General features: G+C 36.9%; 1 protein-coding gene across 2 annotated transcripts; it reads right to left on the bottom strand.

Moving 5' to 3' along the window:
• On the bottom strand, positions 1 to 26469 carry RBM25 (RNA binding motif protein 25). Of its 2 annotated transcripts, XM_029964119.1 has the most exons (18): positions 26349 to 26469; positions 22614 to 22663; positions 20992 to 21162; positions 20637 to 20694; positions 19308 to 19468; positions 16536 to 16718; positions 14300 to 14353; positions 13963 to 14046; positions 10152 to 10429; positions 9014 to 9236; positions 8618 to 8707; positions 7157 to 7230; positions 6323 to 6473; positions 5642 to 5966; positions 4483 to 4757; positions 3934 to 4032; positions 2599 to 2646; positions 1 to 1545 (listed from the first exon to the last, which is right to left on the bottom strand). In XM_029964119.1, exons 1-18 carry the CDS (start codon positions 26452 to 26454, stop codon positions 1453 to 1455), a joined length of 2523 nt encoding a protein of 840 aa, XP_029819979.1. In that variant the 5' UTR covers positions 26455 to 26469; the 3' UTR covers positions 1 to 1452. The 2 variants fall into 2 exon arrangements, with proteins under 2 accessions (XP_029819979.1, XP_029819980.1); XM_029964120.1 differs by lacking the exon at positions 14300 to 14353.

Consider the following 26469-nt stretch of genomic DNA (forward strand, 5'->3'; position numbering starts at 1 on the left):
TTGAATCAAATATATACATTTTTAATATCTGAAATATTTACATGGTGGAACCTTTACACGATCCCATTTTTTAAGAACAGTGTTTTCAAGTGTCCTCTCCAGATACAAAGAACTAGTAACTCAAGGTCACAGTTATCTTTTCTGAACAGGTCAGCCTGCATCCTTCAGTTAAATACAATATAGAGATACTGGAACACCTTTACTTTATTTGTTTGCTATTAAGAACTGTGTTTTAAAAATTAAAAATATTTTTGAGACAGTTTGCTCCCTGGAATACAGTCCTCCTGCAATCAAAACCGCTCACAGCATATTATCGATTTGACTTCTTACCCAGGTATGAGATAAAAAAATGCAGTTTACAGTACATGTCATCATTTATACCATATCAGACTATTTATAAAAAAACCCATACAAACAAGGCAGGAAAATATTACCCTCTTTTTGTGGACAATAGACTGCGTACAGTAGAAAACAAAATTCAGGGCTAGTTTAACAGTATGGATAAAAACAAGATTTCAGCTTTGTTTGAAAACTTACAGTTAAGTTTTCTTTGAGACAGTTACATTGAAACAAGGTTTTTTGTTTTGTTTCTATGAACTAAAAATGTTTTTAAAAATAATTTGTTTTAAAAAAAGTAATCTGATTATTCTGGAGACAGAGGGGATAGTGGGTAAGGACTAAAATGAAATTGAGATGATGTCCTAGGTTAAAAAAAAAAAAAAAGTCATTAGATAGCACTTACTGAGGTCCTACTCTTGTTTTAACTGAGCAAATAAAAAACTTCCTGCCATTTGCACTTTCTGGGAAAGAAGCAGAGCATCTGCAAGAGATTTAACTTCCCAGCTTCACTAGTAATTCTAAATGGGGAACAAAGTACCAAGACTACCACTGGTTCACATCAGAATGAAAAATCTGAAGGAACTCCTTTTCCAGAGTCAGATGAAGAATCCACATGAACACACAAAGCTGTTCTGTGAAAACAGCTCAAGCCACTTATTTTTAAATCTTATTTTGATGATTTTTAAATAAAAAGAGGGAAAGTATGCCCCCCCCAAAAAGCACTTGCAGTAAAATCCTTTGTCTTCACCTATCAGTGATATAGTTCCACATTAAGTGCAAATGTTTTGCAAAACAGGGGAATTTTTTTCTTAATATTTACAAGAATAAGAGTAACATAACAAAATTACCAAAGAGCATGTACAGTAGCTGCAGCTTATAAAACATACTGGTAATTGTACCTTGTGTATTATAAAGAGAACCAAATGCAGGATTCAGATAACTAATTGTGAAGGTGAAAGAGGCCTCAGAGCAGAGGACAAAAAAAATTCACATTTTCTACATAAAAAAATACAGGTCTCAAGTCTCTGAGAACAGAGAAAATTCAGAGTCTTTGAATGATCGGGAAAAAAAAGCCTAAAACTGAAATGGAGCCCTAGAAGCAAGGAGAGTGCTTTATTTCACTAGGCCAATCTTCTTTGCTTCTGTCTCGTATATCAACAACCTCCACATTTTGACTATGAAAACTTCAGCTTCTTCATCTAGTACCTGTAGGAAATACACATTTTATAGATTACTTTTAGGTTAGGCATTCCACTTATAAAGACTAATTGTAGATACATCAGCACTACAAAGTGGAGGTAACATAATACAAGTTAAGTCTTTGAGGGAGGGACTGAACAAAACTTCTGTCCTGCATTTATCACTAATTATATACTTGTATAATACAGCTGTTGAGCACTAAGAAATAAAAGTATCAGTAAACTAGTCTCCAAAAGTGGTTTGGGAAGAGGCATAGAAATGGCGGGCTTGGAAAGAATATAAGAACAACACATTGACATGCGGTATTTTCCCTTAATTATCTGCTAGTTTCTGCTCATTTTCAGCTTGGAACTTCCTTGGATATTTATTAAGTAAACTCTCAATGAATTTCTCTTTCTGAACTCATTATTCAGGCTCTTCTTGAATCCATACAAACTTTTAGCATGCATAACATCGCTTGGGAAGTTCCTCAGGTCCCTCACTAGTCACACCAAGAACCATCTACTAACTTCTACTTTGCATGTGGCTCCTACCAAAAAAGAGTGGACAATTAGTTTTTATTCACCTGTCAGTGTATAAAATATGGTGAAACAGTAGCACTATTTCATAAAGTTTCTCTTTTCCAACACCAGGCAAAAAAGAGCTTTTACTCTTCTAGAGAAAATTCTCTCTTTTGCTCATTAATTAGTAAAAGACCCACTAAACCACTAATAAAAATCTAGTTACAAGAATGAGAAGGAGGAAGAAGTGGGATTTCTGGTACAGGTCTGTTATTATTGATTCTTACATCTTTGGGACAAAATTTTTGTTCTATGTTTCCGAATACTGAGAAATTCTGAACAGGGGTCAGTAGTTTGTACCTAGGTGCTGTAACCACAAAATAATGCCTGCACTAGCACGATCTTTTTAATCAAAACAGTTTTCATATCTAATGTGTGTTTTCTGTCCATGTTCTATGAACACCAAGTATTTCAGTTATGCACTCCTGCCATTTTGTATAACTGACTATTAGCTTCAGTAAAATGTAGAAGGCATATCAGTTACACAATTTCTGCTTACCATGGCAACATCATCCAGTATGCTCTGTGGTGAGCTGTGAGCCATAACCTGAAAGAAACAAATGTTTTTAGACTGAAAACTTAGAATAAACCCTATAAACATATTTGGACAAAATCCAGTTATGTCTGGATTCTGACTGTTATGCACATGCGCTAAGTATTTGCAGTTCATTAGGTCCCAGTATTAGCCAAGGCAAAAATTAGTATTAAACTGCATCAGAGTCCATCATAGTGAGTGCAAGTTTATGGTCGATTACTAAAGAACAAGTTTCAGGAAGCTCCTGAGATTCACAGGTATTTGCTGGCTATTTTTGTATCTCCAACTAAGCTTTCTTAATTCAAGGAAGAAGCTCCCCTTTCTTTCAACAATAAATTCGTAATGGAAGGTAAAGGTAAAATTCTCCCTGTATCAATCCTCATAACAGGTAGATGCAAAATCCAGCTAAGTATTTAAAATCTTTTTCAGAACCAAATAAGTTGTCTTTCAATACTATAAAATTTCATTTATTTATATATATATACATATATACACATATATCTAATATAAGCATGGCAAATATTCAACTTCTGCTTTTCACTTTGTACTAATCAACTGTATCACAAAACCATCACACTTGCTTTGCTTCTCACAGAGTAGCCCTAAAAGATAAACCGAGACAAGCCATTATGAACATGAGTACCATGAACCTGAACAGTTTTCAAATTCCCTAATAAAAAGCCATAGAGTTGTCCTGAGAGACAATAAAAAGGCAAGTTGTAAGAATTCAGTTTGTAATTTGATGGAAGAAGCTCCACAGACTTTAGTTGCAACAAGTCATGCAAATGGTTAAAATGATTAGCGTTAGAATGATTTCTAATGCTAACTCTAAAACCTTAGTATTTGCTTACTACTAAAGGAACAACTTTTTAAGAAATTCATCTAGTTAATCCAGAAACATATGTAAAAATCAAACTACTAGCTCTTTTCCCCCTACATTCACACAAAGCCTATTTCTAAGTTAAAAAATGTTACTGGCAAGTGAGATATTAAGTCTGAAATCTAATAGTAAAACTATCAGTTATAACAGCTGTTCTTGACAACTGGTTATTTCTTTCTCTAGTTCCATGTTTATCTAACATAGCATCTAACATGTACATATTGTGCATAAGCACTAACAGAGGTTAAATTGTAAAACATCAGGGTACTGATTCCAAGTTCACTGTCTCTGCTGACCAATATCACAGATTACTGTGAAGCTAAGAACAAACTGCCTCCAAACACAGGTACAGCAGTCACTGGTGCAGTTTAAATAGGGAGCAAACCCCAGACTTCACAAAGGAAGCAGAAGATACTAACCTTAGAACAAACAAAGTCAACTAGCGTGGCTTCTTCTTCACCAATATATTCTATTATTTTTTTGTTGATCCATGGTCTAATTCGACGTTCCATTAATGTCTGGAAAAAGAAAAACACAAACTCAAAATGAATAATTACCTTAAACTTCACTGTCTTGTAACAACTGCCAGATAGGCAGTTAGAAGACTCAAACAACTATTTAGCAAAAGATACATATTGCTGCTGTCAGTGAGACAACCCTCAGAGATTTGGCATCTGCAAGTATTTCGGACATCCACTCAAACATGTTTTTACAGGACAAGTTTTTTCCCTCTTCCATAAAACTGCTAGACAATATGTAGCAGCGATTCAAAAGAGACCAAACAAAAATAAGCAGGCATACTTCAGAATAAGGATTATATATGAACAAGAAATAGAGGACTCAAGTTTGACTCCATTTGATGGTAATGCTCCAATCCACCGGGGTCCCAGTAACACTGTTTTTCTATTCAATTTAAAGGTTTGGAAAAATTAAGCCTTTTTGTAAATGGTTAAATGAAATCAACTTACTGAATCCACAATTGACCAATCAAGAGGATAAGCAAAGAGCTCTGGTTTTGCTGTGGGAATCTTCTCAATGAGACTCTTAATATGTTTGCGTTTTTCTTCTGTATTGACACTGCCTTTGATATTGCTTTTATCTTCATCTCCATAATCCAGGGGGACAAGTTTCCTTTTGCGGGGCACATCATCACTGTCTTCATCATCAAATTTATTGAAAACACTATCCACAGCAAGCTTCTTCCTTTTTACAGCATTGGGCTGATTAGGACTATTGCAGGCACCTAGAACCCAAAAGACAGAATAACATATTCATGAACTTCAACTGAAACTAGTTTGCTCTTCACACATTTCTTGAGGAATGTTGGTTTGTATGTTATATAAATGCCTGTGAATGCCTGGCATCGGCTTTTAATCTCTCAAACTCTGTTATAACAAGTGGCAAAAGAGGTAAAAATCTCAGATGGAGTTTGTTCAAGATTTTTGAAAAATAGGATCTTTTTCTCTACCCTGAAACTAAGTAGCACTCTAAGTGAAAGGAAGGCTAAAGCCGAGTTCCAACCTTAGCAGAAGCAGAGTACAAAAGTGAAAGGCTGCAATGAATCCTGCTGTAGGAAAAGCGCTAATCAGCCTAATACCATAGAGCCTCTCTTCATTGAAGATCTAACACAGTGTGAGCTCAAACTGCAGCCTCGTATAATTGAAATAGTAAATAATAAATCACAAACCTTCTAGAATACAAATGTCTTTAGTTCTGCTGCTCAGAACTAAATTTTTCAGAAAACCCAGAAATTGCTAAAGTACTAAGGAACTATATGCTCAAGTTCCACTCACAGTTGTCATCCATTCATTGTGATACTCTAAGAGGAAGAAAAAAAAATCTAATTTTATTTTTCTTTAAAAGGGCCTTTTAAAGTAAATATAAGAACTATCTAGGTCTTAAATTTAACATATACTTACACCAATGAAAAGAAGCAATGAGTTTTAAAAGAGATATTTATAGATATATTAAGGTGAAAAAGCATGTGAAAATAACCAATCCCAGCTCAGAACATTCCTAAAAATTTTAAGCACATCAAAACATTTGGAAAGCCATGTGGTTACTCAGCTTGGCTTTTTTTTTTCACTTTGATCCCATATGAAAGATTGAAATAAAATGTAAACTTGCCCAGTTTGAGGCTAAGTCCTATTTTGGGCCGATGCTCCTCCAGCTGCTGTTGTTCAGGTGAATTTTCATGAGGGATAATAATGCCACAGGGAGATTCATCACCAGGTGTGTTAGGGGTTGCATTTCCACTAGCAGAAGAAACAGATGGAGCAGAACTGATGGGTCGTAATGTTGGTTTAAGGCAGGGCTTTTGTTCAGGCTCCTCCTCCTCTTCCTCTGGCTCTTCTCTCTTTTCCTCTTTTTCTGCCTTGTCTTCCTCTTCCTCCTCAGACTCTGGCTCTTGTTTAATTTGTGGCTGCCTGCGCCGCTCAGCTTCCTGCTCCATCTACAATGAAAGAAACAATCAGCAAAATAGCTCTCTCAAAACCAGCACTGTTTGAAAAGAATCTAAAGATCCACCTCTTTAGAAGACTGTTAGTCAAGAAATACATGCAACTACTGGTGTTATTATAAGAAATAGTGATTAATTCAGATTTGTTTTCCAACTCCATCCAATCTGGATATTAATCTGGAAAGTGTGGTTTGTTTTTTTTTTTCATTGTTCTTACTGCTCATCAAGGCTTCTTTTTAAGAAAAAGTGAACAGAGGAAATAGTAAATATCAGATCGCTTACACAATTTTGCTCAATGCAACCAGAATACCAAGGACTCTTTTTTTCCTATCAGACCAACAGCTACTCACCCTCTGGAGTTCTGCATCTGGATCTGGGTGTCCTTCTGCCAGAAGACGCTGCCTAATTTCTTCTAATTCTTCCTTTTCCCTTTTCCTATCCCGTTCATCTGCTTCCATCTCTTTCTCCCTGTCTCGTAGCCTCTTCTGAAGAGCACTACCCCTACAAGAGATACACATTTTGTACTTCAAAGATCATTTCAATGAGAACCTTGTACCACAATACAAGAAAAACTTCATACAGATGTATCTTCCACTAAATGAAAATAAGATTCATAAGAGCACTGGTGTCCTCTATTTTTGTAACAGAAAAATATAAGATACCAGGTATCAACCTTACTATACTGAACCTACTCCATCACATCAAACAGATGTAGAATGTGGCTGCTGATCTTTTTAGAGAAAGAATCAAATTATTTTATAGGTTTTTGACAAGAACCACTTCTGCTAAATTAGTTTAATGCAAATGTTAGTCACATGCTGGAGGATGTTTTCAATGCTTTACCATTAACAAGCTTGTTCTTCATACTATTTACAGCTTCCTTATAGTGAATTATTTAGAGGCATGCTTGTTCCCTTCTCCCTGCCCCCACCACCTTATTTTGACATTTCACTGACCTCTACCCTGCCTCACCCACAGCTACTCCCAAGCATTAACAAGTAGCAGTAAGGAGTTTCCCTTTTCCTTCTGTCAAGTGACACTGAAAAAATTTAGATCATTATAACCCTTACAGTGCCACATAATCAGTTAAATATAAACTCCATAAGCCTCTGCCAACAAACCCCACAATTATGTTGAAATGAACAATGAAGACTTAATTGTTAGGAATCAATACAAAGACATACCTGTAGTACTTTGGATCATCTCTGTCATCATCATAATCTTCTAAGAATTCTTTTAACCGTTTAGCTTCCTTTGTCTGCAAGGAATTGAAACTTAAGTAATGATTTCTGGTTTCCTTTCCAAGAATTTAAAATTTAGTAATATTATTAGTAAGTTAATTGTAGATCTACTGCACTTAACTAAAAATACAGAGTTTTTCAAAGAGAAAATGGAAAAGTTTTAGAATTGCCTCCATCAGGTTCACTAGGATTGTGTCACTGATATGCATATATATGCATACACACATATACATACACACATGTGTTTTTTTGTTTGTTTGTTGGTTTGGTTTTTTTCATTCCAGATGAAGAGGATAAAAAGTTCCTGTTCTCCAAATCCATAAATCAAGTACTAGGTATTTTCTAATGGCATCTTAAGTGTATTTTATCAGTACTGCTGTGTTTCAAGAGCTTTTTAAAAAAGATTTAGTTATGCACAGAAACAAATCAGATGGCTGCTTCTAGAATAAGCACTCTCCTGTTCCTAATCCAAACCACGTGGCATTATTATAATGTACAGGCCTAAAATTGAAGAGGGCAAGGGGCATAGAGAGGAGACATTTTTTCTCCCTCTGATCATATCAAAAGAGAAATCTAAATTAGGACATTCTAACCTGTATCTAAGCAATATCTTTAAACCAACAGTAAGATATTGCTATGCTGATGACTTTGAGAAACCAATTACGATTATGGTTGTAAATTCAGCACAGAATTTAATACTGCTTTCTACAGCTGCCATCCATAGCCAGCATCCAGGAGGATTATGAATAGAAAATATCCTTGAGTCATTCTCAAACATTTTTCCCCCTTATGCATTTAGAAGGAAAACTCAGATTCCACATGAAACAGTGTATTTTATAATCCCCTCACCCCTGCATGTTTCTTTACATATTTGGCTTTGAAGCAATTCCTAACCCATCGTCTACTTAGAACTCTCTCAATATCTCCTCTCCTCCTCTGGGAAAATTATGAAGGGAAACAACACCCCTATAACTTAAAATCATATCTCACAGAAAGAATGTTTGGGCACATAACCAGGTTGGAAATTAAAAACCAAGCCTAGTCCCACCTGCATGATGGAAAACATACAGTAAGTTTTGCCACAAATCTGATGCAAATACAAGTTACTGATGTAATAGTTCATGATGATCAGACCACCGTATTTTGCAGCTGCCCACTTCTCACTCCTGCCTTCACAAGACCAAGCCACTAGGCTTTGTTTCCAGACTCTAAATAGTACTCACACTTATTAGACATCTTCTGTTTCAAGTCTATTAAGTGTGGGGTTTTTGTATAGAAACACACATGGTCTTCTCACAAAATGAGAGTTCTACTACTGTTGATAAACAGTAGTACAATGTTCCATTCTAAATGAGACCAAGAAAACAAAGCAGGAAAAATGATATATAAAACTATGAACCTTACCATTTCCCTTCGTCTTTCTTCTTCCCTTTCAGCCTCTTTTTCATATTCTCGACTTTTTTTTCGTTCTCTGATTTCCCAGTTTTTAAGACGCTACAACAGAAGGAAATACACACACTCAAATCTCAAGAACATTAAGAACAGTAGTACTACTTCAGAGTTAGTCTGGATTGTTGTTTAAAACAACTGCATTGTAAAGAATTTGCAAAATTTTATTTTAAAACATCAGAATAAGAAGTCAAAAGTTATTTTGACAGTGACTTACATATTCTGCCCCAATTCACGTACTCAAAGATCAAAAGCTTTTTTAGGAGAAGGAACTATGTGTTTTATAGTAGACTTAATATCAACTCTCAGAAACATTATTTTATTTAAAGAACCTTAAAAATCCCAATCTACCTCCTGATATGCAGCTTCTTTTTCACGCAGTTTCCTCTCTAGTTTTCGTCGTTCGTAGGCATCTTCTTCATCTTCCTCTCGGTCTCTCTTCTTATCCTTTTCCCGCTCTCGTTCCCGCTCTCGTTCTCTTTCCCGTTCCCGCTCTCTTTCTCTTTCCCGTTCTCGCTCCCGTTCTCTTTCCCTCTCGCGTTCTCTTTCTCTTTCCCTGTCTCTGCTTTTTTCTCTGAAGGAAGGAAAAACCGCCAAGTTAAGTACAGAGCATTCCTCTCCACTCAATCAAATGATTTACAACATCTTACAGGTTATTTTTCTTCTGCAATTTACAAGATGATTAGTTGGTATAGCAATAGGCATAAATCAATACTACTAACGTATTCAAAAACCCATTTACCTATAAGTAGTTGTTTGAGCACTAACCATTAAAAAAACGATATCTACAGAAACCAAGCATAAGCATGTGGCAATTTCTTATCAGACTCTGGTAGTAGTTCTCTATAAACAAGTTAAAACCACCACAAATAAAGGGTATCCTTAATAAATCTTTCATGTTTACGTGGCTTACAGGCAATTTTAATGCTACTGACTAGATGATTTGAAGTGAAACAGCTATTTTCTCTATGGCGAAGAGAGAAAAAGCAGCACTCAGAGTATGACATGATTAGTCAGTTTGAGACCGAGTAGTCCCCATGTTTTTACTAAAAAATCCACAAAACAAACAAAAAAACCCGCAAAAAATCCCCAAGGCAACCAACCAACCAAAAAACCCCACCAAATAACAAAGGAAAAAGTAAAACCCACTTAAGCTAAAGCATACAACAGATGTAAGACAACCTTAAGTAGGAATAAAGCTAATAATGAAAAATAAGAGAGATTTGAGATAAAACCAGTATCTTTAAGCCATGGTTTGGGGGTTGCTTACTGCATATTGCAGTCCTTATACTCTTGTGCTGTGGAGGGAATAAAGTATTCTCCCAATTTGTATAAATACAACACTTTCCAAAATTTTAATTTCCTATTGTTACTCTGATCTTCCACAAGGACCATTCTCTTTTGAATGGCAGCTGATCTGCTGAACTATATGCATTTAGTAAACATCACCAGGAAAAACTGAAATGAGCAGCAATCCAGATACATTTACCTTGATCTGCTCCGATCCTTGCGATCTGAACTCCTTTCACGATCTCTGTCACGATCTCTGTCTCGTTCACGGTCTCTGTCCCGGTCCTTAGTTCGGTCACGATCCCTATCCCGCTCCCGTTCACGCTCCCGTTCCTTCTCCTTCTCTCGTTCACGCTCCCTCTCTCTTTCACGCTCCCTCCTTTCTCGTTCACGCTCCCGCTCCCTTTCTCTTTCTCTGCGTTCTTTTTCAATTTCCTGTCTTTCTTTCTCCTTTTTGCCTTTTTCCTCCTCCAGTTTCTAAAAACCAACAAGAGAACTTTCATAGTTAATTTTGCAGTTACAGGAACTGGATATTCCCGGCGCAACACACAAGGCTGGTAATGGAAATACCAAAACCGCCACTAATTTTGAAATATTAAATAGGGTTTGGTGGGAATTTTTTGGAACTCATAAGTATGAAATCAAAATGCAGCAATCACAAGACTAAGTTTCGTGCAAAAGCATAGATCTACACGGACCAGCAATCTCCAACCTTAGCAGAGTAGGGCTGGCCTTGGATTATAAGCTGACTAAAGTGCACATACACAGTCATCATTCAGGTGGGATTCAAATTCCATTTGCCCTCTAAGCCACATAGGTACAAGTAAGTGAACTTCTAGCTGATAAAATTAACTGTCCATCTAGGACAATATATTTCAGTGGAATGCTTACTGGGACAGTGAGTTGTTTCCCAAAAAGTCTTGGCAGACCAAAACCATCCTATATGAAAACTTGGGTAAAGAAATACATCCACTTACATGTGGTGCATGTGGTTAAACAGTAAAGAAAACTGACACCTTTCCCCTTTTCCCTCCCTAAAAAAGTTCTAACTGTTCATTGGTAAGAACTGGACTCTGCAGAATGGAATTCTTAACTTCCGCCACTGCAAGACGGAGACAGTTAACAAAAGGTTGGAAATAGCTCTTTTGAAACACAGGAACTAAAGGTTACCTGCTACAGTTTTACTAAAAACTGTACAAAATTGCCCCCTTTTTTCAATTAGATACAGTACTTGTGACCAGAATTCCTATAAGACATTAGAAAATACATCAACAGAATGATAGATAAATCCATCCTTGGAAGCAATTGTTATGTGTTAACTTACAGATGCTGTGCTAGGACATGGGCCGCCAACACTGGATTAACCTTGCCTATTAGCTATGTTTCTGGGAGGAAGAGCAAGTACACGGTTCACAAATATACCAAATAACAACCAAATATACCAAATTTCAACCTGATGGATGCCAGAATACCACTTTTTGAACAAATATTGAGCAGAATAAACACGTTTATCCCCTTTGGCTCCACGTTTACCATCACTGAAATGAAATTAAAAACTGTAACAATGAAACAGCATTTTCTCTGGTTTCTGTTTTTTTCTTTTCTTTTAAACAAAGCATTTAAGACAACTTTAAAAAGCAATCTTACCTGATTAGTGTTCTTCTGCCATGGGCACAGGGACCAGAGAACCGACAAAGGATTACATAAATAAAGCTAATTCACTAGTGATTAATGTATCCAGTGAAACTATGCTGCATTGATAGCACAATACAGGCAAACCGATGTTGGATACATTGAAATCACAAAAGGAAAAAGGGACTAAAAATGGCAGGAATTGGTAGGAAACTGATGTGAAAAAAAGTCAAACTTAGATCCTGAAATATACACTAATCTGAAAACTAATTTCTAAGGACTGCATTTTCAGTGTTAAACCTCAGTACTGCTTTACAGTGTTAAACCTCAGTACGGTCAGATATTAAGCTAGGTTGTCAACTTTTAAAAATCCAACTTACCTCAAATTTCATATACTTTTAAAGAAAACTTTACATACTGAAGTGGTTGATACTTACAGGTTATCTTTGGTTGAACTCCTGTTTTGCCACTCTCAAAAACTTTGTTTGTGATGACATTTCTCAAGAGAGTGGATTTCTTTCTTTTTTTTTTTTTAAATATATTCACACAAGTGTAAATACACATAAACAAATTTTGATACGTTAAGATCCATTTTCTAAGTCCACTTTCTTAAAATCCAATCAAAAAAAATCAACTGGTCTGTTTTGTAATCAAAATCTGACCTCCTTTAAATTCTGTAAGCCTAAATAAAAGGATCTGAAAGGGTAATGGGATGGGAACAGTATCAGATAAATTGAAGTAATGAACAGAAATGAACAGGTAGAAGAATTATAAATCTTACCTTGAGCTCTCTTCAGACTCGTCCGTGCTGTAAATGGACGCCCCCTGCAATGCTGACACCCTGACAGTCTGTCGTTATTGTTTTATAAACTCATACCAAAAACATGCAAAGGTTCACTGTGCTCACTAGCCAGCTGCTAAGGATTCAACAGCCCCTTTAAACATATCCAATATATACAATGACTACTTCCAGTTGATTTGTAATGTTAAGAAACCCAAAACAGCCCCCCAAATAATAGATTAAAGGCAGTAAAATGCCCAACAGCTTCTGAAACAATGAAGCTTGGTTTTTGTTTGTTTTGTTTGTAATTTTTTTTTAAAAAATTATTACTTTTTTGTATCTTAGTATCAGTGACAACTTGGGGCTGGGAACTGAACATAATTCTACTGAAGTTTCACCACTGACCAGTTTCACATTCAATTGCTGAGCTTCTCCAGATGATTTTTTTCTGGAATTTTTCCCCAGGTTTTTATCTTCAACAACTTCAGTCAAGAGCAAAACTCAATATGTGTACTTACAATAACACGTAGTCACCTGTGTTTATATTGATACAGTTGTGTGAAAACATGATACCAACCCCAGTGATTGCATGTGGTAAAGCTAAATAACACGGGCATACTTCACCTTTTCTTTAATGTTGATTTGGGGGTATTTTGAAAGAAAAGTGTGTGCTCAAAAGAGGAGCTTGCTGATACTTCTCTAGGCCAAGGACCATTCCAATCTTGTTGGGGAAAAATTAATACCAACTTTAAGCTAAACATTAAAATAAGAACGTTACATGCATAGTTGCACTTTACTATCCGCAAGTATCACCTTCCAAAGCAGAAACATTCACAGATGCACTAGCATTAGTGGAAACTTCTGTAAGTGGGAACCCTGAGGTGGGACTTGATGTGCACAAACATTTCCAAGCCAGTTACCCCTTTGCATATTTTTCTGAGGGGGCATCCATAAGTATAATAAAAAACAGAAGCTCATACTTACATCCTATTCCATGTTACTTTCCAAGCTGTGAGTTTCATCTTGCATTAGTCACCATATGATCTCTATCATAATGGTGGGGGTCAATGAATAGATTAGCTTTATGGGAATTTACAGTTCTTCCATGCATCTAAAGTTTGGTAAGTCTGGTAACCACTGACCTATTTTTATCTTCCCCCACTCTTAACTTAGAACTATTAAAATAAAAGACTTAAATTTAATTCAAGTTTCAACTCTTCATAAAATCTTGGATAATGTTACAAATCTACCTACAGAAACACACTCAAGTGTATGTCTTACGCTGCAGCCCCGTTTAGCCTTAGTTATAAATATCTTGACTTAATGTATGTGTAGCAACTTAAGCTGCCTTTAGTCATGGTAAAGTGAGAAGACTGCAAAATACTCAGTAGCAATCAAAGTCTTAGCATAAAGATGTCAAGGGCCACTTTAACGTGGCAGTTGTCTTTTTTTGACTTGTAAAGAACTATATGTATATTAAACCTAATATAAACATCATTTTAAGTGATAATGCAATGTACTGCTAAATTTTATAATAGTGGTTTTTTGGATTTTGAAAAAGCCTAATTTTTATCAAGTGCAAAAACAAGAATACTACCTTGTGTGTATCTCTGAATTTACTGATCTCTCTTGATATCAGGTCTCTTTTGTCTTCCTCCATTTCTATAGCATTTATATCCTCCTAAAAAACAAGGGGGACAGGAGTAAAAGCATTAAGAGCCATCTGTACAGACACAGGAGAAAAAGAGAAAAGCCGCAGGTTAGAAGTTTTCAACCAGTCTTGCAAGAGATAAATAAAGTCCTTCTGCAGTACCAAACCTGACAGTCTGATGTTAATGAGTGAAAAAAAAAAAAAAAATCAGATGGACAAGAGTCACAAATCTGGCAACTAGCAGTAAACATAGTCATTGTCAAAGCCTACAATGTAAACGAACCTTGGTGATGAGTGGATAAGGTATCAGTGGGGCCACTGGAAATCTGCGGAAAATCTGCGGAAAAATCCACGGAGATTTTTTTTTTTAAAAATAGATTGCACACTACTCTGAAAAACAATGTTTTGTATGTTTGTACTACAAAGCAATATTGTATTGCTGTGATCTCATTTCTTTGATTCAACAAAGTTACAGAAGAACCTCGCTAATTCTCCCTTTGCTGAACTACTTTAAAACACATAGTGATGTCTCATGTTAGTAAGACTTCACTGAATTACAAGTGTACTACAGGTTATTAGTACGCTATGGTAGCATCATAAACAAGGCTAAGCTACACTTGCCAAAATAAATGTTGCATATCTTGATTTTATTTACTCGCTAATTCGCAAAATTTGGTAGATTGCACCTGCTAACTTATAATTAGTGCGAATTAGCGAGGTTCCCCCGTGCTTGAAATTGAAAACCAGATTCCACTCACTCTCAGTTCCCCACACACATTTTCAACTCCCCCACATCAGTCATGCCTTCATCCAGGAGAACTAACAGCCTCTGCTGCTAACACCAGCGGATTGATAGCACAATCTTCTCCATGCCAAGCTCTTCAGGGGACAACAGCCCCAAGGTTGGCAAGTTTCCACACCCTCCCTCTGCCCCCCCAATATATCTGCATCCATCTTCCCTTTCCCCCCCACCCTCAACAGTCTTTCTCTCCACTCTCCTTTAAAGACAAGAGCAACAAGCTAGTACCGTCTCTTCACTCCCACCTCTATCCACACAGGCCAAAGATGGCAATTTCCAAGTTTCTTTTCCTCCTTCCCAATGTGGGAGGTATGATGGGATGCATTTCAACCCACAAGTGCTGTGTATTTTAAAAGAACTTATTTGCCTACTTGACTAGCTCAGATTGGTAAAATTCTACACAACACAGAGCTAGAATATCACTCTGTCCCAGGGACATAGTCAGCATCCAGCTCTTCAACGACTGCAATGGTCCCTTACAATGTTTAACTGCCTGGCATTATTCATGGCCATATATATATATTTACCCACAGGAAAACAGACATTGTAACAGTGCTTGTAACAAAAAAATACAGCTGATAGCATTAAACAATGACTCATTACTCATTTGCAAATTCTCATCCAAGAAACCATCTTCTCCCAAAGGGAGGGAGAGGAAAGAAAAACAAATTCTCAGCTCAGCACTTTTATACCTCAGGTTGGCCATGACTAACAATGTTGTGGGAAGATATACTTGCTCTCTGTGGGAGATGTTACTTCTTACACCATGCTTAAACTCCATAAGCATTACTGCTTTATTGCCTTGGAATAGGTACTTTGCAGAAGACCGAAATGTGTAAAAATCTTGGTCAAACCATTTTCCAATCTCTTTCACATTAGGTGCCAAATGGTAGGTGTGAAAGCCCATTTTCCCATGGTTAGAAACTTTGCTGGAAAAGCTAAGTCTGAGTTTGCTTATTCTTGTTCCCCCTTCTCCAGTTTGTTTTAATCCATAAAAAGGTCATTGACAGAGGCAGGTCTAAACCAGAACATTCATTCCTGCTTAACATGGTTTTTTTTGCATTGCACAAGATATGAAAGCCAGCTGATCAAATGCAGCCAAATTGAGATGTGTGATTTTGTAAGGCAGGAAGACTAAAATGTGCCTTTCATCCCTGAAGGATCCCTTCAAGGTTTGTAAGGTATACACATATACAACTAATGAAGTGCTTCCACACCTGGGTAGACAGTTGCAACCAGCTGGATCAAGGCACACTACAAGAATGCATACTATATAAGCAGAGAGAAGAATTTTGTCAAAAACTACCAAATTCCTGGCATCTTTCATTGGAAATGGATGGTATGCAGAAACTCTTTACAGTTGTTTTTTAAGTTCTCATCTGAACGTCTACATGCACATACAGATTAAACTGCACTAAATTCAGTATTTCCACCTTCAGAGGGATGAAAGGTTGGTTCAGTCCTGCCCAGATTCAAACCTGTTGTTCCAAGAAGTCTAGGTGCTTAGATGCCTAAACCATCCTGAGTGGATGGTGTCTATAACTGACTAGCTTTCAGCTCAAAAAAAAACCAAAACCAAAAAACCGCTGCTGACATCAATGGTTGTTGATGTGTTTTCTCATCAGAAGTTTAGGTTTAAAGTATTTGCACAAGGTTTGGCCATTATATAAAGGTGAGTTGAAGAAAAAAAATCTGTTTTGTCCAAAATCAAAACACATACGTCCTCCTTCTTTTCCTTTTTCTTCTTCCTGGGGTGAGAGTCAGATTCCTGGGAGGGGGCATTGAGCTCGCTGGAATATTCTCGTATTAAGACTTCAATGGCCCCTTTAATTATCTGATCTCTTCTCTTTGTTTCCTCATCCAGTGCTTCATCATCGTCATTTGTCGTCTCTGGTCTGGAGTTCTAAGGAAAAATGGCAAAGTAACAGGAATCAAGAAACTAAGAATAAAAGTAGTTTTATCAGAAGTTCACCTTTGATCATCAACATTCATGCCCCTACAGTATTTACTATAAAAAAACAAAATCCCAAACCAAAAAAAGACAAACAACCCCAAACAAACCACCACACGAAAATCAAACCACCTACAAGTAGTTATCAACTGCATAATTTCAGTCAGATCTTTTCACACTGGCAATACCATATTTACCACACAGTGTTACATGTGGAATGGCTGCAGAGAGCGAGTGTAGGATCGCGTAATAAAACGGAACAGAAAAATGGTGATTAAGGCAATAGACAGGAAAAGAGTGAGCGCACGCACACTCCCAGAAAGGCAATCACTATAGTTGCAGCTCTTGATCAAAAGTTTTGCCTTGTATATTCCAGAACTCCAGTGTCATTTCAACAGCAGTTCCTCAAAGCCTTCTACTTCAGTGCCATGCAATACAAATGCCTACCTACAACTTTCAAGCTACAACCTATAACAGAACTACATTAAAGAAACATCATTAGGGAAAACATTCCTTGCACAGCAAACTCTTTCTTTAAATTACTGTTGATCAAGTACTTTGCAGTTCCTCATCTTTTTGCCCCTTTCAACCTTGCAGGGAGGAAAAGGAACACAAAGAAGTGCCTTTCACTAAACGTTACATGAAATGGTAGAACGATGATCTGCACACTGAGCAAGGTAACCTCTTGATCCCCTGAATCTTTTAGAAAAATGGAATCTCACCTGAGAATCCAGCTGCGTATCCCGTCAAGCGATAGGTGGTGGGTGGAGTGAGGGGGAGGGAAGGGTCTGATGGAGCAGCAGCTAAGAATGAGGGGGAAGGGAGGATTCAGTTGGAGCTGAAGAAGCTGCAAGGCCAAGGAGAAGCAGGCTGAAAAGAGCTAGAAGGCAGTGACAGGGAGTGGAATTGAAGAGGTCCAGGGAGAAGAAGTGATCAGGGAGAGGAGCTAATTAGATAAAGGTTTGCTTGGTGTGTGTCTACATGAAATTGTGTTGTAGTGTACATGTTTGATTTCTTGATTAAAAATACTAAAGAAAAAAGTTGAAACTTTTGGATCCAAGTGGCACCAGCACAGTAATGATGGTATGGTATGAAGCAGGTATTGCAAGCAGTTCAATTACAATACACTTCATCAGTATTCCTCAGCAATTCACAGACTTTCTTTGCACCACCACAAAAAAAAAAAAAGCGCAAAAACCTGAACAAAATCTAACAAAAAACATGGAGCTAATCTCATTCTACAGTTCAACAGAATGGGTTCATACCATTGTCTTCAGAAAAGCCATAAACAGTACCCTCCACTTCATTACAATCAATCCCCCAGAACTGACTGTAACCCACAGGGGGGCCCACAGAAAACAAAATTCCAAGGAGATGTACAAGAACTCCACAGATATTTTAAGCTTGTTTACAACATCAGCTGTGAAGCACAGTATCACAGGTGATGCCAACATGAAACAAGGAAGTATGGAATGAAAGGGGCAATCAAATCAGACCCAGGCTAACAGCTAGTATGGTACTCCATTCAAAGCCCATGAAGTTCACGCTCTGCTTTTCTAAGCCACTGCATTCAATCCCACACACTGGGTAAGCAGTCAAAGATACATCGAGCACCTCAAGTCATCATTATGCCTCTAGTTCTGGTTAAGTAACATGAAATAAAAGTACTTGTGTTTCCACTATATTCTACACACATTTAAGAAATATTCCAAACTGGAATTTTAAAACTTTACCTGCTATAGTGTGATTAGTGTTTTTAAGTTTTCTAAACAAGAGCCTCTTCTCACTTCCATTTTACGGAAATTGTTTTAAGAGCCATCTTAAGGCACATGCAAAATTTTAAAACTGTTATAGACCAAACTCAACAACTTGATTGTGGTGTGAAATGTATTATTTTAGCAAAGAAACAGACATAATTAATTTTAATGCAAATTTGTCAATTAACTATCTTTGTATCTTACAAGAATTCAAAATACCAAATATCTGTAATTATTCCCAAAGAGATCCTTAGCTCTAAAAAGGAATGGTACAAAAGCAATTTCTCCATCTACTAAATGTCTGAAACATGCTGTCTGATAACTGCATCCTCAACTGAATGATCTACTTCTTTTCCTTTTCGATGATTTGTTCTATAAGATCATCGGTGAAGGGGAAAAGAAACTTCAATTCTCTTCAGACATCCAATTTACAGACTGACACAGTAACAACCACTTCTAGAGTTTATACACTTTCAAGAGTTTCTAAACAAAAATGAAGCAATGGAATCATAAGGTACAGCACTTTGGAAGGAACTTCAGAAATAATTCTAGAGATGCAGTTGTAGCTTACAGATAAGTCTGAATACTGTGGAATTAAGAGCTTACACTTCTCTGCCTTTCAACATATCTTCAGACTCATTAATGTGATTCTGGCAAAATCCTAAAATGTATTAAGGGCAGAGACAAGAGCAGAAACTAAGAAACATGCCTGAAATCTGATCCAGTTAGTATGTTACACTGACACCCCACCAAAAGAATGCAAATCACACATTTATATACATACCCCATTAGATGCCTTTTTCTTTGCTTTCCATTCATCTAGCTGAGCCTTTGTCTTTGCATCAACTTTGACTAGCAGCTTCTTCTCTCCAATCTGGAGGTCATGGAGTAGTCTCAATGCTCGCAGTGTGGAATCTGGTTCTTTGTACTCACAAAATCCAAAGGCTGAAATGGATCATTAAAATGAAAAGTAAAAGCGTTAAAGCTCTTCAGGTAATTTACTCTGTGTAAAAAAAGTGTTTTGAAATAATAAACTTGGAACATAGGCACTCCCTTTTTAAAAGCCAGGAGTACACATCATAAAAACTCAGAAAGTTCACTTACTGCATTAATCTTTGATGTAACTAATGGTGCAGTAAATAAGGTGAAAACGATACACACATTGTAGATGCCTCATCCCTGGAAACTTCCAAGGTCAGGCTGGATGGGGCTCTGAGCAATCTGATGTAGTTGATGATCTTCTTGCTCATTGAAGGGGAGTTGGACTAGATGAACTTTGAAAGGTCCCTTCCAACTCAAACTATTCTATGATTGTGTTTGTACATCAAAGACAATTGTCCTTTGACACAGAAATGCATTTTACATGATGTACATAAGGCACTTTAGATGGATTTGCAACTGTCTGAAGACCAAGGGCATTAATCAACAGCTCATTGCTAACCTAGAGGGACAGGTATTTCAAACTAGGTTTTTCACAACAATTACAGAAAATTTTAAATCAGAAAAGCATTTTATGAGAGCAAAATAAACTAAGTTTGATATATTAAAAAAAAGCTGAAGGAACTGAATTACACCCTTAAAAGGAAAATAAAACCCCCTAGGAAGATATTAAAACACTAACAGCAAAAAACAGTAACCAAAATTGTTTCCTGTATCCACTGGAGAAAGGTCACAAGAAAAAATAAATCAGATCAATTGACAAGAGGGAAGGTTAGTTTTACATCAGGAAAACCTTAAGAGAGAGGGACAACACAAATTATTGGAAGTGACTAGTAACAGTGCTGCAACAGTAGCCTCCAAAGCCGAAAGTGGCGAGCCTTCCTCAGGGATGGTTTACAACCTCCTCATTTAGTCTCAGAACAGAAAGGTGAGCAAAATTAGGCTCTCAACATTTTCTCATTTAATCTTTCTCAATTTTATTTTTTTCATTCTCTCTCAATTCCAGAAAATACTAGTTCACTAATAGAAAGTATTTAGCAGTTATCGATCATACACAGTATCTTAAAATGTAAAATTATTAAGGATAGCAACGTGTCAAGATATTTAAAATGCCACTAGGTAGTAAAAACACAAGTCTGTCTGTCTAAAGATTTTGAAAAATACGAACAGTTACCTTGAAGTTTTCCAGATGCCCCTTGCACTCTCTTCCAACTCAAAACCAAGCCACATTTCTGCATTAAAGATAAATATTATTAAATATTGTTTTATATTCAAAACATCACAAAAGTTTTTTTGCAAAATATGGCAAAATTAAAAAGGGTAAACACTACCAAAAATATAAAAGGTCCATATTCAAAGACATCTACAGCATAAAAAATCTGTACTCTTCGCTTACTGACTTTCAACTCGAGCATAGTGGATTGCTATTCCAGTGACTGGGAATAGCTCTGCTTTTAGTACATATACAACACACTGCTTGAGGGTCATTACTTCATTCATCAGAATAACAAGCAGTCCACTGTACTTACTGCTAGAAGCTGCCGTATGAGCATGTCTGAGGCCTTCTCAGAAATGTTGCCTACAAAAACAGTGGTAGTGGGACCACAGTTTTCATCATTTTCTTTGTTCTTTAAGCCAGGATGGTCTTTTCTGACTCCCAAATGCTTTCCAACCATGGACACTGTGGTAGGAACTAATACCTAAAAAGAGGAGAAAAGGTTGTAAAATAAAGCATTGGATTGCTTTGTTTCTTTATTTAAATCCATAAGGCAAAAGACTTGGGCATGTACCTTTATTTCAAAATTAAATTTTCATATGAACCTTAGTTAGGCTTACAGAGTAAGACACCAATAAGCAGTTCCGGCCTTAAAACTTTAAACAACACAAAAAAAGATTGCCATTTTCTGGCAAAGACAGAAAACAAAAGGTGTACCTGAACATGGCTACTGGAAGGTCTCAAGATGAGCATACAGTAATGTTAGGTATTATTTCTTATACAAATAACTAATTTGCAACATTTGAGTCACTGGGAAGTTGAATTACCTTACCTAACTGTGTAAAAAGCAAGCTACAAATATAAAAGTAGTTCTGACTCAAAGGCTTCAATGGACATGGTACAGGTCTTCAAGCTTTCACACAGTGAATAAACACTACTGCTTTATTTAATCAATACTCTACCCAAAACCTCTTTGGGTTAAGAAGCAAACATCTGTAAAATAACTGTACAGAGACAGGCATGTCATCTGCTCCATTTTGCTGCACTTCTCTCCTTTCCCCTAGGATTTAATGGTACATATGCACTGAGTCTCTCTTCTCAAAATATCCTTCTAGAAGTGTCACTTAATAAAAATTACTCTATTCACAAAACTAAATAATTCATTTGTTCCAGTATCCTTGTCTTATATAGACTGGTTAGCATGAATATATCCTCCAGTAGGAGATAATACAAGCTATCAAAAAACACCCCAAAATAATCTGTATTTTGGGGAGATTTCACTTCTGCAAAACTGCAGAAACGGTAATTTACCTTGAAGCCAAGAAGTAACCTTCAAATTTTAAAGAGTGCTTTTTTCCGCCCCAAAATCATAAACCTCCCAACTAGAAATTACTAAGACACATGGAGACCTTTCACTATGCTCTTCCATAGATGAGTATAACATGCAATTATTCCTTCCCTGCAACAAGGAGAAAGCAAGCTTATGTGTAAGCTTGTCAAAGCACATACTTTTGGGCAACTCAGCAGTGCTGCGTGATGGCCTTATAAACCTGGATGAGGTGATACCCCCAGGGTACTATGTTAGGGCACCAAACTCAAGGGCAAGAGACCTGGAACGTCACTGATTTAGCTGTACTGCACGTACACACATGATCCAAAGGCGAAGCCTCAACGAATGTATTTGAGAGAAGTACACCTTCTTGCAAGAACAACAATCGCTTCACCTTTGCAGTTAGCAGCTTCAGACATTACTTCAAACTTTGTCTAGGTCAGAAATTAGCATAAAATTTGCATTACAGTTGCATTTAAAATGAAGCATTTTGTTTCATAGTAGTATTCTGATGAAACAGAGCAAAACAAAAATACTGTTGACATCTACTAAGTTTTATTCTCCATTTGATTTTGCTATAATCTCATCCCCACTGTAATACTTACAGTTGGAGCAGGAGCCATAATGCCCATTGGTACAGGAATCATAGGGGTCCCTGAGAAAGACAAGACATTAATTTTAGTCTGCCCTGTTGAGATAACTAATGAATACAAATTAACTGATTGCAGATATAATCTCAAACTAGAGAGCAATTTTGGTCAAATGAGAATTTCACAGTACTGACCACCAGTAATTCCTTAAGCATTCAAACAACGTCTAGATACACTAACATACCACAGGCATCCAGGTCGCTTTCTCATAATACCATTTCAACTTTGTCACAAACAAATCTATTTTCAGAGAAGGTAGTGGTGTGATGAACCCGGCAGGGAATCCCATAAATAGAGAGCAAAAGCAGTTGATATCCTACAGATGATAATTCCATTCCTGACTTACACAATTCACACAGCACAGTCAATTCTGCATATAGCTTAAGGATGAGGTCCTCTAGAGAATGGCATCAAGCTTCATGCTACTATTTATGGAATAGTTTAATTAAGGCGGCATAAAAAACCTCCATTGAGAAACTCCCTACCTGCTGAATACTTGACTGGTAGTCTCTAACACTTAATTTAAAACAATATATAATCAGATGAAACCATGTGATACCCCTCTTTCACAGCACCAAGTTCAATGGCAGCTCTAAGTACTATTATGTGAGGCAATACTTGATTGTAAGAAAGGCTGTTCATCTTTCCATGCCAGCTGCCAGAGGAGGTTAAATATATTAAGTGAATGGATTTCATCAAAGCTATTTTTTGGCCAGTAAAGACACAGACTCAAGAACAATGAAGTCAATCTCATGTCCTTCACAGAAAATAGCCTGTAGAGATCCTATGGTTTTCTTTTTTTATTCTATAAAAAGCTTTCATCTTTTTTCCCTTCTCAATCCTTCCCTTTTGATCCTTCCTTTCTCCATTTGTTCATATCTAACTAAACTTCTGCAACCTACTGTTCCTGGACTTGTTCCCCCACTTTCTCTCATGTGTAGTCCTGAAACAGCACTTCTCCTCAGACAGGAGAAGTCTCCTCCCTCTTCAGCTTTCTCATCCACTCCTGTTTTGTTTTATTTATGTTATTTTTTTAATTTATTGTCTCTAGCACTCAATCCTCTTCCTCAGTCCCTTCATATGAAAGTCATACCACCTCTTATCCCTCCAAGCCACTCAGAGAATCAAAAGTGTATTGCTCTCTCATGCTCTCAGTTTTAATGCACCATGGCATCTCACAGATGGTAACAACTACTCCCAGACAAGATTAATTGTGCAGCCCTATAACTATTACAACTATGATTATCACAATGATTTTAAAGTTACATCTTAGTAAAGATACTCGTGAAATGACTGACAATTCTATGAAACTATCAGCCCAATGCTCAGCACAAGCCAAAAAATCCACTGAAATATTGGGCATCATCACCAAACATACTGAGCACAGGCATAATTTAACTGCTACACAAAAGCTTGGTGCACCTACACCTTTGACAACAGTCTACAGACCTGGTCTGTGCAACCCAAGAACATCACCCAGCCTTAGGCTAAGAAGAGCAACTACATGAATTAACTGTTAAAGCAGCTGCCTTACTATGAAACACTGTACACTCTGGGACTCTTCAAGTGTGGAGGTTTGGAAGCAAGACATGGAATGTGGTTAAGGTGTGCAAAAGCACAAACCACAATTCACCTAACTCCCACATCAGAACTGGGGCAGGAGAGGGACACTAAGTAGGTAGTGAATTTAAAGACAAAAATAATAGAGTAGCACTTCACACAGCAGTTAAGGAACTTCTCAAATTTGGTCTAAGAGGTGATAGTGGAAATGGACAGTATTGGCAAGGTCAAAAAACACCAAAGTGTTCGTGAATGACAGGCCTAGAAAAAGATAAAGGTCAAATGAAAGATCATATTCTAAGATCCTTCATGCTACAGTTGTATGAGGGAACAGACTGAGAAAGTAGATAGGTGTACAAACCCATCCAAAATCCCATTTTGTAGTCCCACTGCCCAGACAATGCATCAGTCTGTATGGACTGCAGGTCTGACCCACTACAGCATTTCTGACATACGAACTGGAATGTTTTACATCTTAATGGTATCCAATAATCTTCAGAGATGACAAGAGTTGTCAGGATCTGCTTCTTATCAAATCTTCCACACTGAGATGTGGAAATGCTACAACTTCTTGTTTTTAACAACAATATTTTTAAGCAAAACAAAATACCTTCTCTAACTTTATTCTTATAATAGCAAACTACTGCAGCTGAAACTTTTCAAAAAAATTATAGGCTAAACATGAAATTTTGACCAAAGAGCTAGTGAAAAATAATAAGAGCAGGCTTTCATAAAAATCTCTGTAACATTTTCAACTCTACTGATGCACTTACACTAAGAACCGAGATCCATATCCTCTATATGTCAAAATATGTTGTCTGCACAGGTAAGCAAATCATGTTTCTAGTGTGCGGAGAAGAATTTTATTCTCACCTGATACCAGGCTTCTCCACTCTTCAGATTCCTAATCCTAACACAAGACTACTTATATAAAAAGTCAAACACAGCAAGAGAACAAAAAGATCTATGTCACACATGTTAAGCAGGAAATTGTTCAGAGAAGAAATTTATCAGGCATTTAAAAATATTTGTCAGAAAGTTATTGTTTAAAGTATCTGGTGTTTTACAGTAGTATATATAAACTGGAGCTAGTAAAGATAAGAGGTATGGTTTTAAAACTTAACTTGAAATTTTTGATGGCAGGATGCTATCTGAACAAGAACTCTGCCTTAGCAGAAAATAGATAACAGCTCATAGATCTGATGAAAAAACTTTAGAAAAATAAATGCAAGTAAAGATTAGCTTGATAAATGGATGTGCAGAATCTTTTCGTAGTTCAGCCATTTGGTTTTTGAATGCCTTTATTGTCTACAAAACACTTGTGTACGACACAACTTAAGACCATAGAGACAGAAGATATTTTCTGCAGCCCTTGTGACAAATTTTAAAGAGGTAAATCTGATGCATTCCTTTCTCCCACTCGCTCTGTGGCCTCTTGCCTCCAGTCACTGTCATCCATATAGGCCACATACAGAAAAAAAGTGGTTCCAGAACAAGAAATTACAATCTCAATGCAAAAAGCAGAGGCTGATCTTACAGATCTTACAGAACAAAGACAAAAAGATGGGAATAATTTTGTGAAGACTAGAAGCAATGAAGAACATAACAGCAAGTTTGCAAGATGTGTGGAGGAAAGTACGTAAGAAACAGAATAAAAGAAAGTGGGACATAAAAAAAGCAAAGAAACACAATGCAACAAGTTGGACCTTCTCTGAAAGTTACTCCTGTATTTTCACGTTACATGTACTCAGTGTACCCAAGAGTATCCAAAGGCTATTACAATGGCTTAAGTGAAAGGAATTGAAAATCAGAGTCTACTGCCAAAACAGTGGCTCTTAGAACACCTAATGCTAACCAAAATCACCACTTAGCTTCAGTCTTGGATGAAGGTCCAAGACAAAGTCCAGTATTGTTTCTAATGGTCTCATTTCTGGTCAAAAGTAAACAGCTTTTGGTAGACCAAAAGGAGCTCGCTCACATGACATGATCAGTGGGCAAACCAGAAACTCAACTGTAACATACACAAATCAGAGTTTTGAAATACATTAAGAGCCAGTAACTTTTTAAACAATTCAGAATAATAAAAGGAAATTTATTTCTACAACACTTCCATACACTAATATAACTTACCAGGAGGTACAGGTGGAGGAAAGCCAGGAAATTGTGGAGGTGGGATCCCAGGGGGAAGTGTTGGGATTCCCATAGGAGGGCGATTCAAATGAGGTGGAAAAGACATTCTTGCAGTCACAAT

Source organism: Manacus vitellinus, unplaced genomic scaffold (assembly GCF_001715985.3).
Source record: "Manacus vitellinus isolate BGI_N305 unplaced genomic scaffold, ASM171598v3 scaffold_6_pilon, whole genome shotgun sequence".
Classification (NCBI taxonomy): domain Eukaryota; kingdom Metazoa; phylum Chordata; class Aves; order Passeriformes; family Pipridae; genus Manacus; species Manacus vitellinus.

Coding starts and splice junctions, on each gene's coding strand:
- RBM25 (XM_029964119.1), bottom strand. CDS start 26,454: ATGTCTTTTCCACCTCATTTGAATCGCCCTCCTATGGGAATCCCAACA. Junction 22,664..26,348: donor TCCTCCACCTGTACCTCCTG/GTAAGTTATATT, acceptor TGTCTTTCTCAG/GGACCCCTATGATTCCTGTA. Junction 9,237..10,151: donor AAGGATCGGAGCAGATCAAG/GTAAATGTATCT, acceptor TCCTTCCTTCAG/AGAAAAAAGCAGAGACAGGG.